Source organism: Barbus barbus, assembly GCF_936440315.1.
Source record: "Barbus barbus genome assembly, chromosome: 23".
In the NCBI taxonomy this organism is placed as follows: Eukaryota; Metazoa; Chordata; class Actinopteri; order Cypriniformes; family Cyprinidae; genus Barbus; species Barbus barbus.
The window spans coordinates 25840424-25856186 of NC_136751.1; the positions used below are offsets into that span (position 1 = coordinate 25840424).

The following is a 15763-nucleotide window of genomic DNA, read 5'->3' on the forward strand; positions in this document are numbered from 1 at the left end:
AATGTGCACAATAAAACCTAAAAGTAAAAAGGGTCACTTTTCAAACTATGAATCTTTTGTTAATATTACACATGACTAAAAATAAAATACAGGGGCCAAAGACTCTGTGAGGTTTTGGGAATGATTACTCTGCGGCCACTGAACATATTCTGTCCAAGAGGAAATTCCTCTGTGCTGATAAGGGGTGACAAATACGCTGGTCAAATTCACACACTTGACATTCAAAATGCATGGATTCACATGAGTGTACACTTTCATGCATGAACATGCAAATAAACACGCAATGTCCATTTAAACCGTATTTATCTGTATCTGAACGTGTTTAATGTTAACTGTATGCACCAAGGGTCTGAGAGTAATGCAATTTCAATTCTCTGTATGTATGTACTGTACATGTGGAAGAATTGACAATAAAGCTGACTTGAACTTGAACTTGAACTTGAACTTAACAAAGTCCCTTAAAATTAAACTTCCAGTCTAACACACTATGTGAACCTACAGCAGTCGGTGCCCTGCACAGGTTCTGGTAGTCCTGTACACTCTCCTGAATTCAGAGGAATGGCCACCCTCCATCTGGACCCGGTGCTGTCACACTCAGTGTACTGAAAGTAGTAGTCCGCCTGCGAAAACAAACAACACATCTAAATTTAACAAGATTCTTGTGTTTTGTGGGTGTGGATGTGTGAAGTTTGACTGTAAAAGAGTATAGCACATGGACGCTTGAGTATTACATTGGATTTAATGCAGAGGACAGTAAAACGGGTCGTAACATGCCTTAATAAATCCATGAGTCATCTGTCCTGAGTCTGTTGAGCTCACACCCTTTCCTTTCCAGACATCAGCATTAGTGGGGTCTCATCTGTGAACAGATCTTTCTTGTTCACAACCATCCACTGACTGATTTTTTGTTCATCAAAGCCTTTAACGATTTCCCCTTCACTCAACACGTCTGTGTTTTGAGTCAGAGTTAGACTCAACCAAACTGAACAAACTGGGATGTCTGAGACATATCTAGTTCCTGAACAACTTGAACAAACTGTGATAATGAATTGAATGAAGTGGCGAATGGCGACATATCTTTTTTGAAACTGAATGAACTGGGACATATTTGTGAAAAAAAAAAAAAAACTGAACAAACTGCAATTTCTTGTTCATAAACCAACTGAACAACCAACTTGGACATCATATGTTAACGAACTGGAACAATTTTTTCTCGCAATTCACAAATTTCGATAAAAGATAAAATGACTTGTTTTAGTCAACTTACTGATTCAATGAATGACTCACTCATTATATGCAAAGAGAAAATACTTGTTCCTATCTCTTGGCATAGCGACTTAACCTGCATTAAAAAAAATAAATCGGTGTACAAATTTGAGCAACTCTTAGTAAACAGATTCAAAAGAGTCGCTGGGATGAATCAAAATGCCCTCCACTAATCAGCATATAACAGATTTACTGATTTAGCAGAGATGTGTCCATTTTGTTTGGCCAAAATGCAACAAAAACCTCTGAATCATTTCTTTAACATCACATGCCTGCAGATCCTCCAGCACTTATTGAGTGACTGGGAAGGAAAGGCAGCTATCAGGAGGAAGCTGATAATAAAACCGAATGCCCTGCGGGTCAACATACGGGAGGGCAGACTGAGAGACACAGCTCAAAACAGGAAATAGTCTCAGATATTACCATACAAAAGCCTAGTCCATTACCAATGTATTAATGTGCCACTGAATGACACAAAAAACCATGTAGTAAAATCAATTATTTCCATGCAGCCACTATAATCACTTTAGTACATTATAACAAAAGATTAATATTTCAGTGCTTTGGTTATCAAATCTTGTTTTATGAAGAATCAGATTTGAATGTCAAACCCTATACTTCCCAACTATGCAATTCCCTAAAAGCAATTAAGTATATTAAGGAATCACATGAATCTCAGATTATATAAATAATTCTGCTTGTTTGCATGTTTTAAATAACTTGTCTTATATCCTTATATATTTATGTTATACTGTTTTTAAGATCTCGTTTTGCATCTTTATCAAATTGGCTCTAAATTAAAAAAAAAATGACGTTTTTACTTTTACATGATAATCTTTTTTATTCTAAAAGGTCCAATAAACTATTCTATCAATAAAAAGAAAACTATTATTTCATATGCCAGGCTTTACCGGATAATGTAAATAATAAATGCAGCTTTGAGGGAACTGTGTACCATTACCATCTGATTTTTGTGAATGCATAAACCAAATAGTTCTAATAATATTATTTCTTATTCATAGCCAAACACTGCAGTCAATCTTTTGTTTATGGGACACACAGGGATTTTAACAGTCACAGTTTTTCCATGCACAAAGGCCAGAGGAGGTACTGAGCTCTCAGTGAAAGCGGTTTCAGCGAGGCTATACTTAGCATCATATCACCAGGCTCTTGAGATGGGCACGCAGAGTTGACCATCTCTGTGAAAAGCTCCACTTAGCACTCCACTGGAACATTATTCAGCCATTACCATAACATTAGACATAAAACACACACCCTGGCTGGATGACAAATGCATATTTAAAACGAGATGCCCATCCCAAACAGCAATCTGACAAAAAGCATATCAGTTTCTTGATCAATATGCATCTGAAAAGCTTAAGATACCTTAGTTGGCCTTAATCAAATACACTTAAGAATAAACCGATATTCAGCTTAAAAGGATTTTGAGCTATTTGTATCATGTATGCAGTTTAATTATTTTAAAAAATACAAATAAACCACAAGAACTAGAAGTGCCTAAATCATGGTTTCACAGAAACTAAATACATATTCAGAGCCTCAAAAGCAATTTCTCGCAGTAAACGAAGCACTGACAGCCTTTACAGCTCTTGTAAGAACTTAATTAAGCACTTCAACGCTTCCAGAGATTTAAGGCTCCTCAAGAAGCCTCTTCTTTTGTGAAAGCATGGTTAGATGTTCACCAACGGTATTTGACAGTGACAGTCTGATTCCCACGTTAAAGCAAAGAAAGCCATAAATAACAAGTGATATTGAGCATCTAAACCAGCCTTTTACCTTCTTCAGACAGCCTACTTCTCATTGGTTAGGGCTTTTCAACCTGCACCTGTTACTTTGGTTATTGTAAGGTGTGACCACCACCTACATTATCTTGCTGCACGTGTCAGTAAAGAGACTGATCCCAAAAGTACAAATAAATGTATGGAAAACCACAGATGCTTGAAAAACAAGCCAGCGTGCGCAAAAACAGATTTATGAACTGGACGAGTGTATCAAACGCAATGAACGCAGAACGATCTCTCACCTCTTTACACGGGCGCAGGTGAGCGGCAGACGCCGAGGACGCGTTCATGATCAAAACAAAACATATCCACCACGCGGTATGATCCGGTACAAAACGGCTTCGGTGGCGGACAATGGATTTCCTCGTGCGCTCCATCGCTCGCCGAACGGAATAACGGGACCGTCCCATCATATCAGCGAGCGACGTCAACATAGAACGTCATCTGACGGAGCCGCTTTGAAGTCTTAGAAATGACGTCACAACGGTGTTACCCAAATTAGGCCCAAGAAGAGTATCTTAAAATAGTACATATCTACTTAAGTGTTTTAATGTTTTACATAAGTTTGAGGGTGACAATCAAATTATTTGTATAATTACACACCGTAGAGTCATAATATTAATATATTCGAATAAGTACAATGAACATGCAGAACACTGCTTTTACATTTACTAATAAAATAATCCAAAGCATTTGTGATTGTTATTCATATGCACACCACAGGATGGCAGTCGTTTCAAAGAAATTACAATGTGGAACGCTATGCTGTATTTAAAACTATTTAAAAAAAATATTAAGTAACAACTTAATCTTGATATTGAAAAAAAGACCATGTCAACTTTCCAACAATAGTACATTTTATGTCTAATTTTGTTTAGTTTTTTCTTGAAGAGATCCAATAGCCATCATGGTCTCCAACCCATACAATATTTCACTTCCGTAGAACATGTAGGCCTACATTATTTTATTTATTGCCAGTGTTCAGACATTTGGCACCAGCATTGTTCACAGAACAAAAACCACAATATTGAAATGCTGCTTTATTTAGCACGACTGACTCATGACAGCAACAGAAAATAATGTACAAAATATTCAGCATATAAATATTCAGCTTTGACAAAAGAACAAACACAAATTACAAAAAGTCCAAAAATTTAAATAAAAACTAAGAGATCTGAACGAGCATCTTATCACCCATGCACACAATCAAAACTGTGAGGCTCACTTCTGACAAATAAATCACTTTTTATTGTGCTTGACAGAATTACGAAGGGCAAGTGGTGTGTCTGAATCATGTCATCTTCCGACATCATGGAAGTACAGATTGGCACACAGACAGAGGAGGATAATCAGACCTATGGAATAATAAATCAGACCACGAAACTTTGGATCCAGATCACCTTGACGATACCAGAATATCTACAAAAAACAGAGAAACTTATTTTTAGCAAATTATACACATATTATGTTTTAATGTACATATAAACACTTGGGGAAAAAAAATAAAAAATCACCCCAAAGAATCAAACATCTGGTTACAGCACTGTGACCATGAAGCACGGTAGAAAACTAAGTTGTAAAACCCCCATGATTTGAGAAAATAAAAAGATTTTGATTTAGATATAATGATTATAAAAGAGATGGAAAAATTAAACCACATAGATCAGGGGTGTCAAACTCAGTTCCAGGAGGGTCACAGCCCTAATTAAACACACCTGATCCATCTAATCAAGTCATATAGGGCTTATTTGAAAACTACATGGTATGTGAGTTGGAGCAGGATTGGAACTAAACTCTGCAGTTTGACACCCCTGACATAGATCATAGTTGTATACATACAGAACTAACCAGCACCAGTACAGAAGAACAGATCATGATGATGCAGACCACAAAGAAAATATTTAATACAGTCGGAGGAGGTGAAGGGAAGACAAACGAACTGATGACAGTGACCTGAAAAAGTAAGGAGAGGGGTTAAAAAAAGTCTATTGAATTTGAAATTGCATTTGGATGGAGGGATCCAAATGGCATTTGGATCAGTAGATTTTTAAACTGTAAAAATGCACAGAGTGTGGGTTTGGTTCTAGTATTTGTAAGTAGCTGTATATACAAACAATAGAAGTCCATGTAGTATCCTCATTTAGATCGCTAACTAAACGTGTGTGTGTGTGGTCACTAATACTCACTAGGACAAACAGAGATGTGAGTCCACCAATAGCCAGATTAACAGCTGTGTGCTGAAACAAAAGTTGACATGAACTAATACAGGGGCTGCATTTAGTCATTTAACTAGTTTGATTTTATGATCTTTCCATATATCCAAGTTCATATTGTGCATACTATTTTAGCTGATTCATAATCTCCCTCTAAATGTCCTATAATGCCTGCTCAAGAGTTTTGCCTTGATCAATACGCTATTAAATCATCTTAAAATTCGTATTTCTGCATTAATGCTGAAAAACACTGCAACCGTTTCCCTCACCTGAGTTAAAGTCTCTCCAAGCAGCGTGTTGTCTGCGCCACTGGTGCGCGTCCTGAAATCATCCATGTCGCTGGTGGGACTGAGAGGGGTTTGTGGTCATGAGAAGCGCATCTCTGAACCCTGCACTCATGATCAGGCCTGAAAGCACTTTCTCATTCCTCTGGCCGAAGCAGAAACGCAAAGAGAGCTGTTTTACTACGTCTGAACTGAACAGGGAAAATGGTCGAGGTTATGCTTGCTAATTATGGGAAATTTACAGAAAAAGGTGTGCTTGCTTGCTTTCTAATCTAACATTAGACGAATTCAATTCACATCACATCCAATCTAATTAAGTGGGCGGGGCTTAGTGGCCCAGGTAAATATTTTATATTTTAACTATTCAATGTTTTTTTCCCCTCCCTCTCTCTCTTCGTTTAAATGTCTATAAATATTCTCAGTGTTATTATTCAGGTTAAAATTACTTTCAATACCTTTGCTGAAATAACAAAGTCCGAGGTTGTCATGTGGGACCTGTTACTTTACTCAGCGCTGGAGAGACTAATCGCATTAATTTGTGATTATTACTAGATGATCATCGTTAAAACCATTTAATGAAAATGAGTTACGTTTCACTTTTTTTATTAGTAATAATCACTGTGCAAGATAATAGTTTTTAAATTATTTGGATAATACTACTGCATTTACACCATTATAGATTTTAGTGCTCATTATCCCGGAGAGTCGACAAGCGTCCTCTAGAGGAAAACAATTCAAGTCATTCATTTTAAACACAATTCTGCCAAATTATGTCTAAATTTCATCTTGCACAACCCTTTTGCAAGACTTCTAGTCTAAACAGACAAAACACATCAACAATTTGAAATATTTATTTGACTTTTGCAAGATGAAGCAACAAAGTAAAAACCTTCATTATTGCATTGATGTACTCTCTTATAATTTGATATAAACGTTGTTTTGAAATATGCACGTTGGCATAAGCTAAAGATTTCCATAACACCACACAGAATAAAAATATAAAAACATTCTAAACAAAAACCTAAGTGTCCCACTTTACTTGTATTGACCATATTGTGTGCATAGATACCTGAAGAAACCACCTTTACTTTAACTGTCATTGCTAGAAAAACAACATTGCATAGGTTTACCAGGATTGTGTCAAACATTGTATTATATTTAATTTAAAAAAAATTAACGTTTTTAATTTATTAGTTTACTTGACAATTTTGACAAATTTAAGTCATTTCTGTAGATTTATAAAATAATTGTTTCCTTTTGAGGTAACTGATAAATGATCAGGACAGTATATTCAAATGAACATACTATAGATGTTAAATTGTCATATTAACAAAAGGTTGAAAAACCTTTTAAGTGTTATTGAAGTGCTTACGGTTTAGCAAAAAATATCTACAACAAAATAATGAAACAGTTTTGTATGTCAAGATTGTCCAACATTTGTTCGGACCTCAAAATGACTAAGTACAGGAGCTTCACATTGTAGTGCAATAAGCCTAACTGGTCACATATCAGCAGATTGTATAAAGTATTACACGTCCCCAACATGCCAGTACTAGTCTTCAAAAAGACTGATTCTTTTTCTGGACTGGGTATGAATTTTTGGCTGAAAAGGATTTCAACAGACTGAAGAAGTTTGAGAAACAGTGAGATTTTGCAAGATCAAAATACCACTTGAACAAAGAGCATAAGAATGTCAATGTAACAATAAAATCAGGCACTTCAGGCAACTTAGATGTTTAACGAGACGGGTGACAGCCTTCAAAATTCACATTTTGGCCTTCAGAGGCACCATGTTGAGAGACTGCACAAAGTACTCCAGCGTGGACAGATAATCCTGAGGGTGTGTGCGCAGATGACCTGCATGAACAGACTCCTTCCACTTCTTGCTCTCGACAGTTTGGCCGCGGCTCCTCCAGAACTCCACCATCTTCTCCAAGCTCTTGTAATCGCACAGTGCATCGTTCTCAGAGAAGAAGAAAAGAGCAGGCGTCATCACAGGAGTGTTCCAGAAAACACTGATCGATGAGTTGAAGTAGTCAACCGTCTGGTGTTTAAAGACACGGAAGTACAGAAGGCTAGCCGACTTCACAAGACCTTCCATCCGGGGCAATATAGTTTTACCCAGGCCTGGACAACGACAACAACAACAAAAAAAAGCCAAAATAATTAAGCAAGAGATTTCAGCGACTTCAATTCATCAGTACAAATTTCTATTTCTCAAATCTGAAGGTTTTTTCAGGCCTTGTGTAGTTTGATTACTCAAGCTGTCTAAAGAGAAATGTTTTAAAACTACAATTAGATTTCTATTTAAAATAAATGCTGTTTCTTTTACTTTGTGTTTAAAGAATTTGGAAAAAATTGATCACAGTTTTCACAAAAATATTAAGCAGCACTGTTTGAAGCAGCTGTTTTCAACATTGATGATAAATGTTTCGTGAGCATCAAATCTGGATACAGGAATGATTTTTGAAGGATCGTGACGCTGAAGACTGGAATAATGATTTCTGAAAATTTAGCTTTGCATCACTGGAATAAATTGCATTTTAAAAACTATTTAAATAGAAAACAGGTCTAAATTGTAATAATATTACACACTATTACTTTTCTTTACTGTATTTATAATCAAATAAATGAATGATTGTTTGGCTGTAGTGCCAACTTTAATTTTCCAGTATGTATTAAGCATCTGTTATGTAATTAGCTCACATTCCACACTCCTACACAGACATATTAAATTACAAAAAAGAGAGAGGTAGGAAACAATACATTCAGAGGTCCTGAACACCATGTCCACGGTTAAATACACTACTGGATCTTTAATGCTGTGGTCCTGTTTTTCTATCAAATACCAACAGATAAAAATCAAAACCTGACTGCCTCTGTTAGAAATCTTGTAATGGGTGGAGTTTGGATCTTCCACCAGGACAATAAAACAAACACAAAAATGGGTCACTGAGCACAAAATGTACCTTTTACCATGGCTGTCCCTGTTCTCTGACCTGAACCCTACAGAAAATGAGTGGGGTGAACTGAAGCGAAGTTAACATGGAGCTGTGAATCTGAAGGATCTGGAGAGATTCTGTATGAAGAAAATGGCCTCTGATCTCTTATCAAGTGTTCTCCAAACTCTTCAGGCATTATAGGAGAAAACTCAGAGGTGTTACCTTGGGAAAAGGACGTTGCAATAATTGGGTGCTAATAATTGTGGCCAATATGAACTAGAGAAAGCATTTATTTCACAATGAGATTTACCCCCCACTTTCAATTGTTTTACTTCAATGATAGGTTGGAATTTTCAGAATTTTTTGAATGAAAGATAAAAAGGATAAACAATGCAGACTTATTTTCACAGCCGCCTTTGCTCATATTTACCAAGGGTGCCAATATTAGTGGAGGACACTGTATATATAAATAAACACTTTACACTGCAATCTATGTACATACCGTTGGCCATATGCTCCAGCGATCCCATGACAAGGCTGTCATAGATGTGCCCCCTAATTCTGTTTCTCAGGCCTTGGTAACGCTGGGTGTCTTTGGCCACATGAACAAGCACCTGAGCGAATGTATATCCACCTATGGAAAAAGCATGGACCAGTAGGGGGCGCTGTGAGAAGCGATCGCTCTCTAATAATTCCAGCACATGGCCACCATACTCCAACCCCCAGCGTGGCCACAAGAACTGGCTCACCACACTTTCCACTACGAGCACATCAAAGCCTGTGCGAAAGTAAATCTCACAGTATTTGGCAATGGCCTGCGGTTTAGAGCCCAGCCATGGCAGCATCAGCAGTATTGGTTTAGGCTGAGCAGGTGAAACACTTGCCATGGGAGTTCCAGCGACATCATTGGCGAGGAAGGTGATGTGTTTACTGATCTTGTGAGCAGTGACCCCTGCCATGGTGGCCGCTCTGGAAAGCATAATAGCAGGTGAGCTAAAGAAAGGACAGAGTGGAAAGAACAACAGTTAATTTAACTGTTCCAACTTACTCACGTGTTGGTCGACGCCAAAGAAATCCTCTCAATGCCATATGAACTCTAGAAATCTGCCTTTTAAAGAAATATCTAATCCTCTGGATGAACGACATGCTGTATTGCCTTAATTCTTGCAGCTGTTTTAGTTAAGGTCTGAATCGATTAAAAGAGTGTGCTTCTCAGCCCTGCTCCTGAGTCACTGCCCATTTCGGATGTGTTCATACGATATCTGATAGACCATGGTGAAGAAACTTTCTCCCCTGGGAGAAAGCAATCTACAATTGATGAAATACTAAATATTTTTGTGTTGCACCACTAAATTTGATGAACTTAAAATGTAGCACTGCATGTAAAATAGCCTAATATTTAACCAAAGCCTCTGACTAAAAGTGATTGCAGTCTGACTAAATTAAATCAGTGAGATTTTTTTGGTGACAATCTTTAGATATACAGTATTTGATAATGTTTACATTTTATGCATATCATATATATCATATGCAATTATATATAGAACATTACAGAAGACTTAAAACCTATTAGCGTTTCTAACAACCAAACTAGAAGTGCTGAATAACAAAATAAGTAGCTACAAACCCCTTCCAGCAACCTTTATGCTCTGATTTAAGCAAGACCATTCGAAGGTCACTTCAGCAAGAAGTGCAGTGGCTATATCCTGCCTGAGTGGAAGTCAGTGGGGCAGATGCTTTAGTACCTCCAAAAGGAGGATGGACAAATACAGAGGAATGTGTGATCAAAGGTCAAAGAACAAACATGCACGTGGATTTTGACTCGTCTCAAAACATTAGTAGCATGATTCTCAAACCACTGTCAAGCTGAAATTACTTTTTGGCACAAGTGAGAGCACAACATGTACCTAGTTATAAACCTCACACATGCTATCACAAGGCTAAATCCACCTACTTGACTTATGCTGGGTACACACCACAAGATAATTGGTAGGGGTGGGAGAAAAAAATTGATTCACCTAACTATCGGTTTTCCTCAGAATCTATTTATATTTAATTATTTTACTTTCCTAGGAGGTGGTGGGGAGAAGTCAGCGCTTTTAATTCCAACAGAGGGCAAAAGGAGTGTTTGACTTGAAGCAACACTGTGCAGACGATCAGCGTATGACATCAAAGTACCGCGAGAGAGATTCGAAAGCATGCGGAGCCATCTGCTCTCTGTAGCTCTTGCGCCGCTTTGATGTCATACAACGACTGATCTTCGTGCGCAGTGCCGCTGCATTAGATGACGTCATATACATTTCAAGCCAGCGCGAGAAAGCAAAACCATGACCGAGGCAGAGGATCAAACCTCTTCCAGAATTGACCTATCGGTAAGCCCCTCCCTTCAAACGCAAACTAGCCAATGGGAGTCCAGTATCAGTTGCATGGGGAGCGGAACTCGGACATCTTTAGGTCTCAGCGCCATAGAGTAACATTGGAAGAGCCAAAGCTCACATCGGTTTTATGGGGTTTATGCTTCAAAAATGGAAAAACGATGTGCCTGGGGTACTTGTAACTTGTAACCTGATTCCAGGTATCCTGAGAGGATGGGCAATATAATTTACTTTATTACATTTCCTGAATCCAAACTAACCAGAGCAAAATGTCCCTAAGTATTCAACCCCAATATAAATGAAGACAACAACGTTCATTTTCTGGTTGTCATACACTCATTAAGTTACAATTTTCATCTGCTCAAGCAGAACATTAATTTTATCTTGTGCTTTAGCAAGATACATCTGGCTAAAACTAGCTAACGTTAAATTTAATGAGTCCATGCTAATATACAAACCTAAATAGCGGACTGTTCTCGCGTCTTGTAAAGTGTATCTTAAAAACACATAAAAGAAATGTCTACATTTCAGTGCCTCTCCATATTAAACTGGTTAAATGTACATTAATTTAATCGTACCCTGCGACGCATGAACAGTGTTGATCCTGCATGTTGTCATCCGCGATCGTGATGACCGACCGTATTGCATTGTGATCTGTAAACCCTCGCTTCGAGTTACCCACCGTATTTATTTTTAAATATTTTATAAATCCCTCCATGAAATATTTAATTCCCATTTGGTGGCCTTCTGTGTCCAAAATTGTGCAAAACATCGTGGGACAAGTTTTTCACACTGTAGCTATCATTGTAAGACAGTGGGCAACTCCATTTGTTTGTCCGAGGGAGCAATAGTAACTAAGGGGGCGGGGCTTACCGATAGGTCAATTCTTTCAGCACCTTCACGTTTTGAATCCCAACTGGCAGGAAAACATGACTAAAACGGTATGCAAAGTAACATAACATACAGAAAGTATTTTTTCTACTCATTTTGTTGAACATTTGATTATTATATTCACGTGCAAGTTCAGGGTTTTGGTACTTGAAAGTTTCATGGTCCAAGGAACTTTAAATATACACTGTGTATGTGTATGCTCCTGAAATAAAAGTTCAGAAAGATGTGATGCATTGTTAAAATGACTCCTCATATACAGTCTATTTTAAGGGTGTAATAAACTTTTTCCCATGGTCTAGCTTTAAAAACAAAAATCGCAATGCATCGCAATACTTGTAGAATCGCAATACATATATCGGCACCCAAGTATCGTATCAAGAGCTAGGTGTATCATCCCATCTCTAATAATCGGGCTGATTTTGGGCCGATTTCTCCCCTTCCGAGTCCGACAATCCTAGGTAATTATCTTGGTGGTTCTAAAAATGATCTTATCAGATTTTCCTGTGGTGTGAGTTGTGTTAAGAGTGACTGAATCTGCTTGGAAGACGTAAATCGTAAATATTCCTGATGTGTGTGTAAGGGGGGGGGGGGGGGGGGGTTTGCAGTAAAAATCTTCAAACTTTGTATTTTGATAGAGCCCAGTATCACAACGCAGTCATTTTTAATGCAAAAGCAACTGGGCTGAGAGTTCAAACGGTGCATTTATCTGTATTGTCCCATATGTCAAGTTCATGGGTCTATTGAACAAAATTGGTTGAGTACAAAATGCTCAAAATAAATATTTTCAGTGCATTACACTATGTATCATATATCTCTTTGTCACTCTTAACACATCCTCGAAAATGATAAAGAAACTCAAATTGGGCAGAAGGTCGCAAAGTCTCGTCAAGGTTATGGTCCAAGGATCAGTAGATCTCGCTTGTTTTTTTCGACCACGCATGAATTCAGCCTATGTGAACTATGCAAGTGCTCCAAGGTCAGTGACAACATGTCGATGATCCCACTCATGTTTTGATCCAAAACAAAATCCAGTCTCAAAATAACCCTCGATCATCATGCCTGATCATCCACTGCTGTCAAAATGATTATAATTATGTTTTTGATGGCGCATGCTCATCAAGTTAGCCGTATTGGAGCTTAAACCAGTTCAAATGTCTAACTTAATGTCAAAACACAAGCTAAGGAAAACGTTTGGAAGATAAGACTGGACATTTGCTGCACTTCATCCTGATACATTCAGTTATTATATTTAGCAGCCTGTCGTAATTTAGGAGAGATTACTTACTTGTTGACATGACTACGTTAGCTGCTACGTTAGCAATGCCAAACTAACGGATAAAACCATAACAACTTTGCGGTTTTTTTTTTTTTACTTAACGCTACATAAACTGTCTCAGATCTCTACTGGTCAGCCTAGGTGTAAACAGACAATACGTTTTGAAAAGAAATACGCAAGAAACACGGATATGAGTGAGCTCTTACCTGCTGCTGACAGGACTCGCGAGCTGACTCGGCAGATGCTGGCGTGCACGAGCAGCTCTGCGCGTGAAGCAAAAAATAAACAAATATATAAATAAGTCGGATAAATGAACACAAATACATATAGCCTATAAAACTATTGCACCTTACTCTTTGTGTAGTAGTAAGTAATAATGTTTTAAATAGCGTTATATTAAAACTCAGGACACTGTAAGTGCTCTTTACCACCAGCTGGTTTTCTAAGCAAGCACATTCAATCCAGCTGTGAAGGGTTACAACAGGAGTGTCCAAACTACGGCCTGCGGGCCATCTGCGGCCCGCTGTCACTCCTGTGGAGGCCCGCGAGGGATTTAAAAAAAAAAATGATACGAATCTGCAGAGGTGGGCAAACTATTGGCGTTTTCATCCAGTCCGTGAGGCAGTTGTTCCAATATGCAATATCAGTAAAATCCAATAGATGGCGCTGTATCCTGTATTGCAGCATATAACCCCTGATTTACACAGCTATACACTACAAACACTACAAAACTGCCACAATAGTAAATAAGTTACATGTTTTAAAAATGTGAAAGTGTTCATTTGTTTTGAAAAATTCCTTGTATTGGAACGGTTTTAAAAATGCTTAAAAGACTTTCCAGTATCAGAACAAATGCCAGTGTTATCCTCCTGCTCACGGGTGCTGTCATTTGGGGAAAACATGGAAATAATTTGTCATTTTATCTTGCAAAGATATGATTTCTTCTTCTGTTTCCCACACACATTTTTATGAAAATGGATATAGTACAGTTTTTTTTTCTGGATTACAAATCGCGTTTTTTTTTTTTATCTGAAACGTGCTGTAATTTCCAAGGTGACTAAAGCAATCAAGGTCAAGCGCAAAGCGCGCACATTAGGATTGGTGATGAATGAGAAAAGGCAAGTGAGTTTAAATTGTGCATATTCCAGCAACCACGCCGCTAGATTTAGTTTCGCTTTAAATATTTAAGGCTGGGCGTTTATAATATATGTTTATGGTGAATGCCACTATAATTTGTTTTGTTTTTTACTTATGTTTGCGTTCTTTTTTCTATTCTGAACACTGCTAAATTTACAGGACTTTTTGTGGAGTGTAGGGAATATAAAAACATGTTTCTAATGTTTGTAAACGTGTCGTTTATTTTACATTATTTATGAATGAAATGATAAAATGTGTCTTATACATAGACTTGTACACCAATGCAACTTATCTGTGTCATAAAGTGCTCATAAAAATAGGTAGAGATGGTACAAGAAAAGAACTGCCAGGTATGTAGCCTACAAGTAAGTGAGTGTCAATTTAGAATAAAAAAAATCAAAGCTTCATTTGTCATAAACATATTATGCGGCCCCTCACTTAATGTGGAAAATTTGATGTGGCCCTCGAGTCAAAAAGTTTGCCCACCCCTGGGTTACAACCTGACTTGAAGATATTAGTGAAGTCTGATTCATATCCCTGAACCGGTTCTTTTGAACGGTCCTCTGTAGTGAACCGACTCAAACCGACTCATCGATTACATTTGCGTCATCACGTAAAAGACTGTAATAAAATGTAAAAATCAAATGTTTGCATATTTTCTATAATGTGATAGGGTAGAATATTGTGACCAGTGCCTATTCAATGACTTTCCTGCAAGCTAAATGAGTTTAATCTCTTCAGTAGGTAATGTGCCCAAAACATTTGAAGAAAAATCCCTACATTCTATCCATCAATTAGAAATGAACTACAGGAGTTAAATCATCATTATTTTACATGACCACCACTCTACTGAAGTGACAGTAGAAGTGCATAACATATAAAGTATTAATAGGACAGAAAAATGGTTGAGAAAACACTTGTGCTGCTTAATACGTGTGTGTGTGTGTGTGTGTGTGTGTGTGTGCACGCCCGTTTTTGTGACAAATGAGGACATACATTTGTATAATGACACAGGTATTACAAGGTGAAGGTGACTTTTAAGGACATTGACACATGTCCCCACTTTTCAAAACGCTTATAAATCATACAGAGTGAGTTTTTTGGGGGTAAAGTTGAAATGCACAGTCTCCTGTGAGGGCTAAGTTTAGGTGTAGGGCAATAGCACATATAGTTTGTACAGTAAAAACCATTACGCCTATGGGATGTCCCCACTTTTCACAAAAACAAACGTGTGTGTGTGTGTGTGTGTGTTAATTTTTGTATTTTTCTAGATTTTAGGATTATCTGATGGAAAAAAAAAAAGTTAAACACAACATGAAATTTTTATATAAAAATGGAATATGAATGAATTATATAGCGCTTTGTGTATTGCTGTACACCCAATGCCCTTTACAATCATGTGGGGGGGGTCTTTCCTCAACCACCACCAGTGTGCAGCATCCACTTGGATGATGCGACGGCAGCCACACTACAACGGCGCCAGTGCGCTCACCACACACCAGCTACAGGTGGAGAGGAGAGAGAGTCATAGAGCCAATCAAGTGGATGGGGATTATTAGGAGGCCATGATAGACAAG

General features: G+C 37.8%; 3 protein-coding genes across 10 annotated transcripts in view; all 3 read right to left on the bottom strand.

The window, feature by feature from the left end:
• The window catches only part of LOC306843186 (endosome/lysosome-associated apoptosis and autophagy regulator family member 2-like), a gene marked incomplete at its 5' end in the record, with an annotated part of 28994 nt that extends 15485 nt beyond the window's left edge, over positions 1-13509 (bottom strand). For 2 of the 3 annotated variants that reach the window (XR_013781812.1, XM_079374493.1), the window contains 2 exons: positions 500-620; positions 3311-3478. Coding sequence is in view for 2 of the 3 variants with exons in the window: in XM_079374493.1 (XP_079230619.1) it covers positions 500-620; positions 3311-3478 (289 nt within the window). Of the gene's footprint in view, positions 1-499; positions 621-3310; positions 3479-13255 lie in introns of those variants that run through there. The other variant, XM_079374494.1, reaches the window with a different exon arrangement.
• Positions 4098-5855, bottom strand: LOC306843268 (transmembrane protein 243-like). Its single transcript, XM_079374639.1, has 4 exons — positions 5551-5855; positions 5255-5305; positions 4917-5021; positions 4098-4487 (listed from the first exon to the last, which is right to left on the bottom strand). The coding sequence occupies exons 1-4, from the start codon at positions 5614-5616 to the stop codon at positions 4365-4367; spliced, it is 345 nt and encodes a 114-aa protein (XP_079230765.1). The 5' UTR covers positions 5617-5855; the 3' UTR covers positions 4098-4364.
• Positions 6401-13697, bottom strand: LOC306843187 (transmembrane protein 53-like). 6 transcript variants are annotated; one of them, XM_079374498.1, is made up of 4 exons: positions 13478-13697; positions 13256-13312; positions 9010-9500; positions 6401-7692 (listed from the first exon to the last, which is right to left on the bottom strand). In XM_079374498.1, exons 3-4 carry the CDS (start codon positions 9485-9487, stop codon positions 7331-7333), a joined length of 840 nt encoding a protein of 279 aa, XP_079230624.1. In that variant the 5' UTR covers positions 9488-9500; positions 13256-13312; positions 13478-13697; the 3' UTR covers positions 6401-7330. The 6 variants fall into 6 exon arrangements, with proteins under 6 accessions (XP_079230624.1, XP_079230626.1, XP_079230625.1 ...); XM_079374500.1 differs by lacking the exons at positions 13256-13312; positions 13478-13697 and adding an exon at positions 10135-10291 and having other exon boundaries at positions 9010-9141; positions 9307-9500; XM_079374499.1 differs by lacking the exons at positions 13256-13312; positions 13478-13697 and adding an exon at positions 9556-10219 and having other exon boundaries at positions 9010-9141; positions 9307-9476.
• Between the last annotated feature and the right edge of the window lie 2066 nt (positions 13698-15763).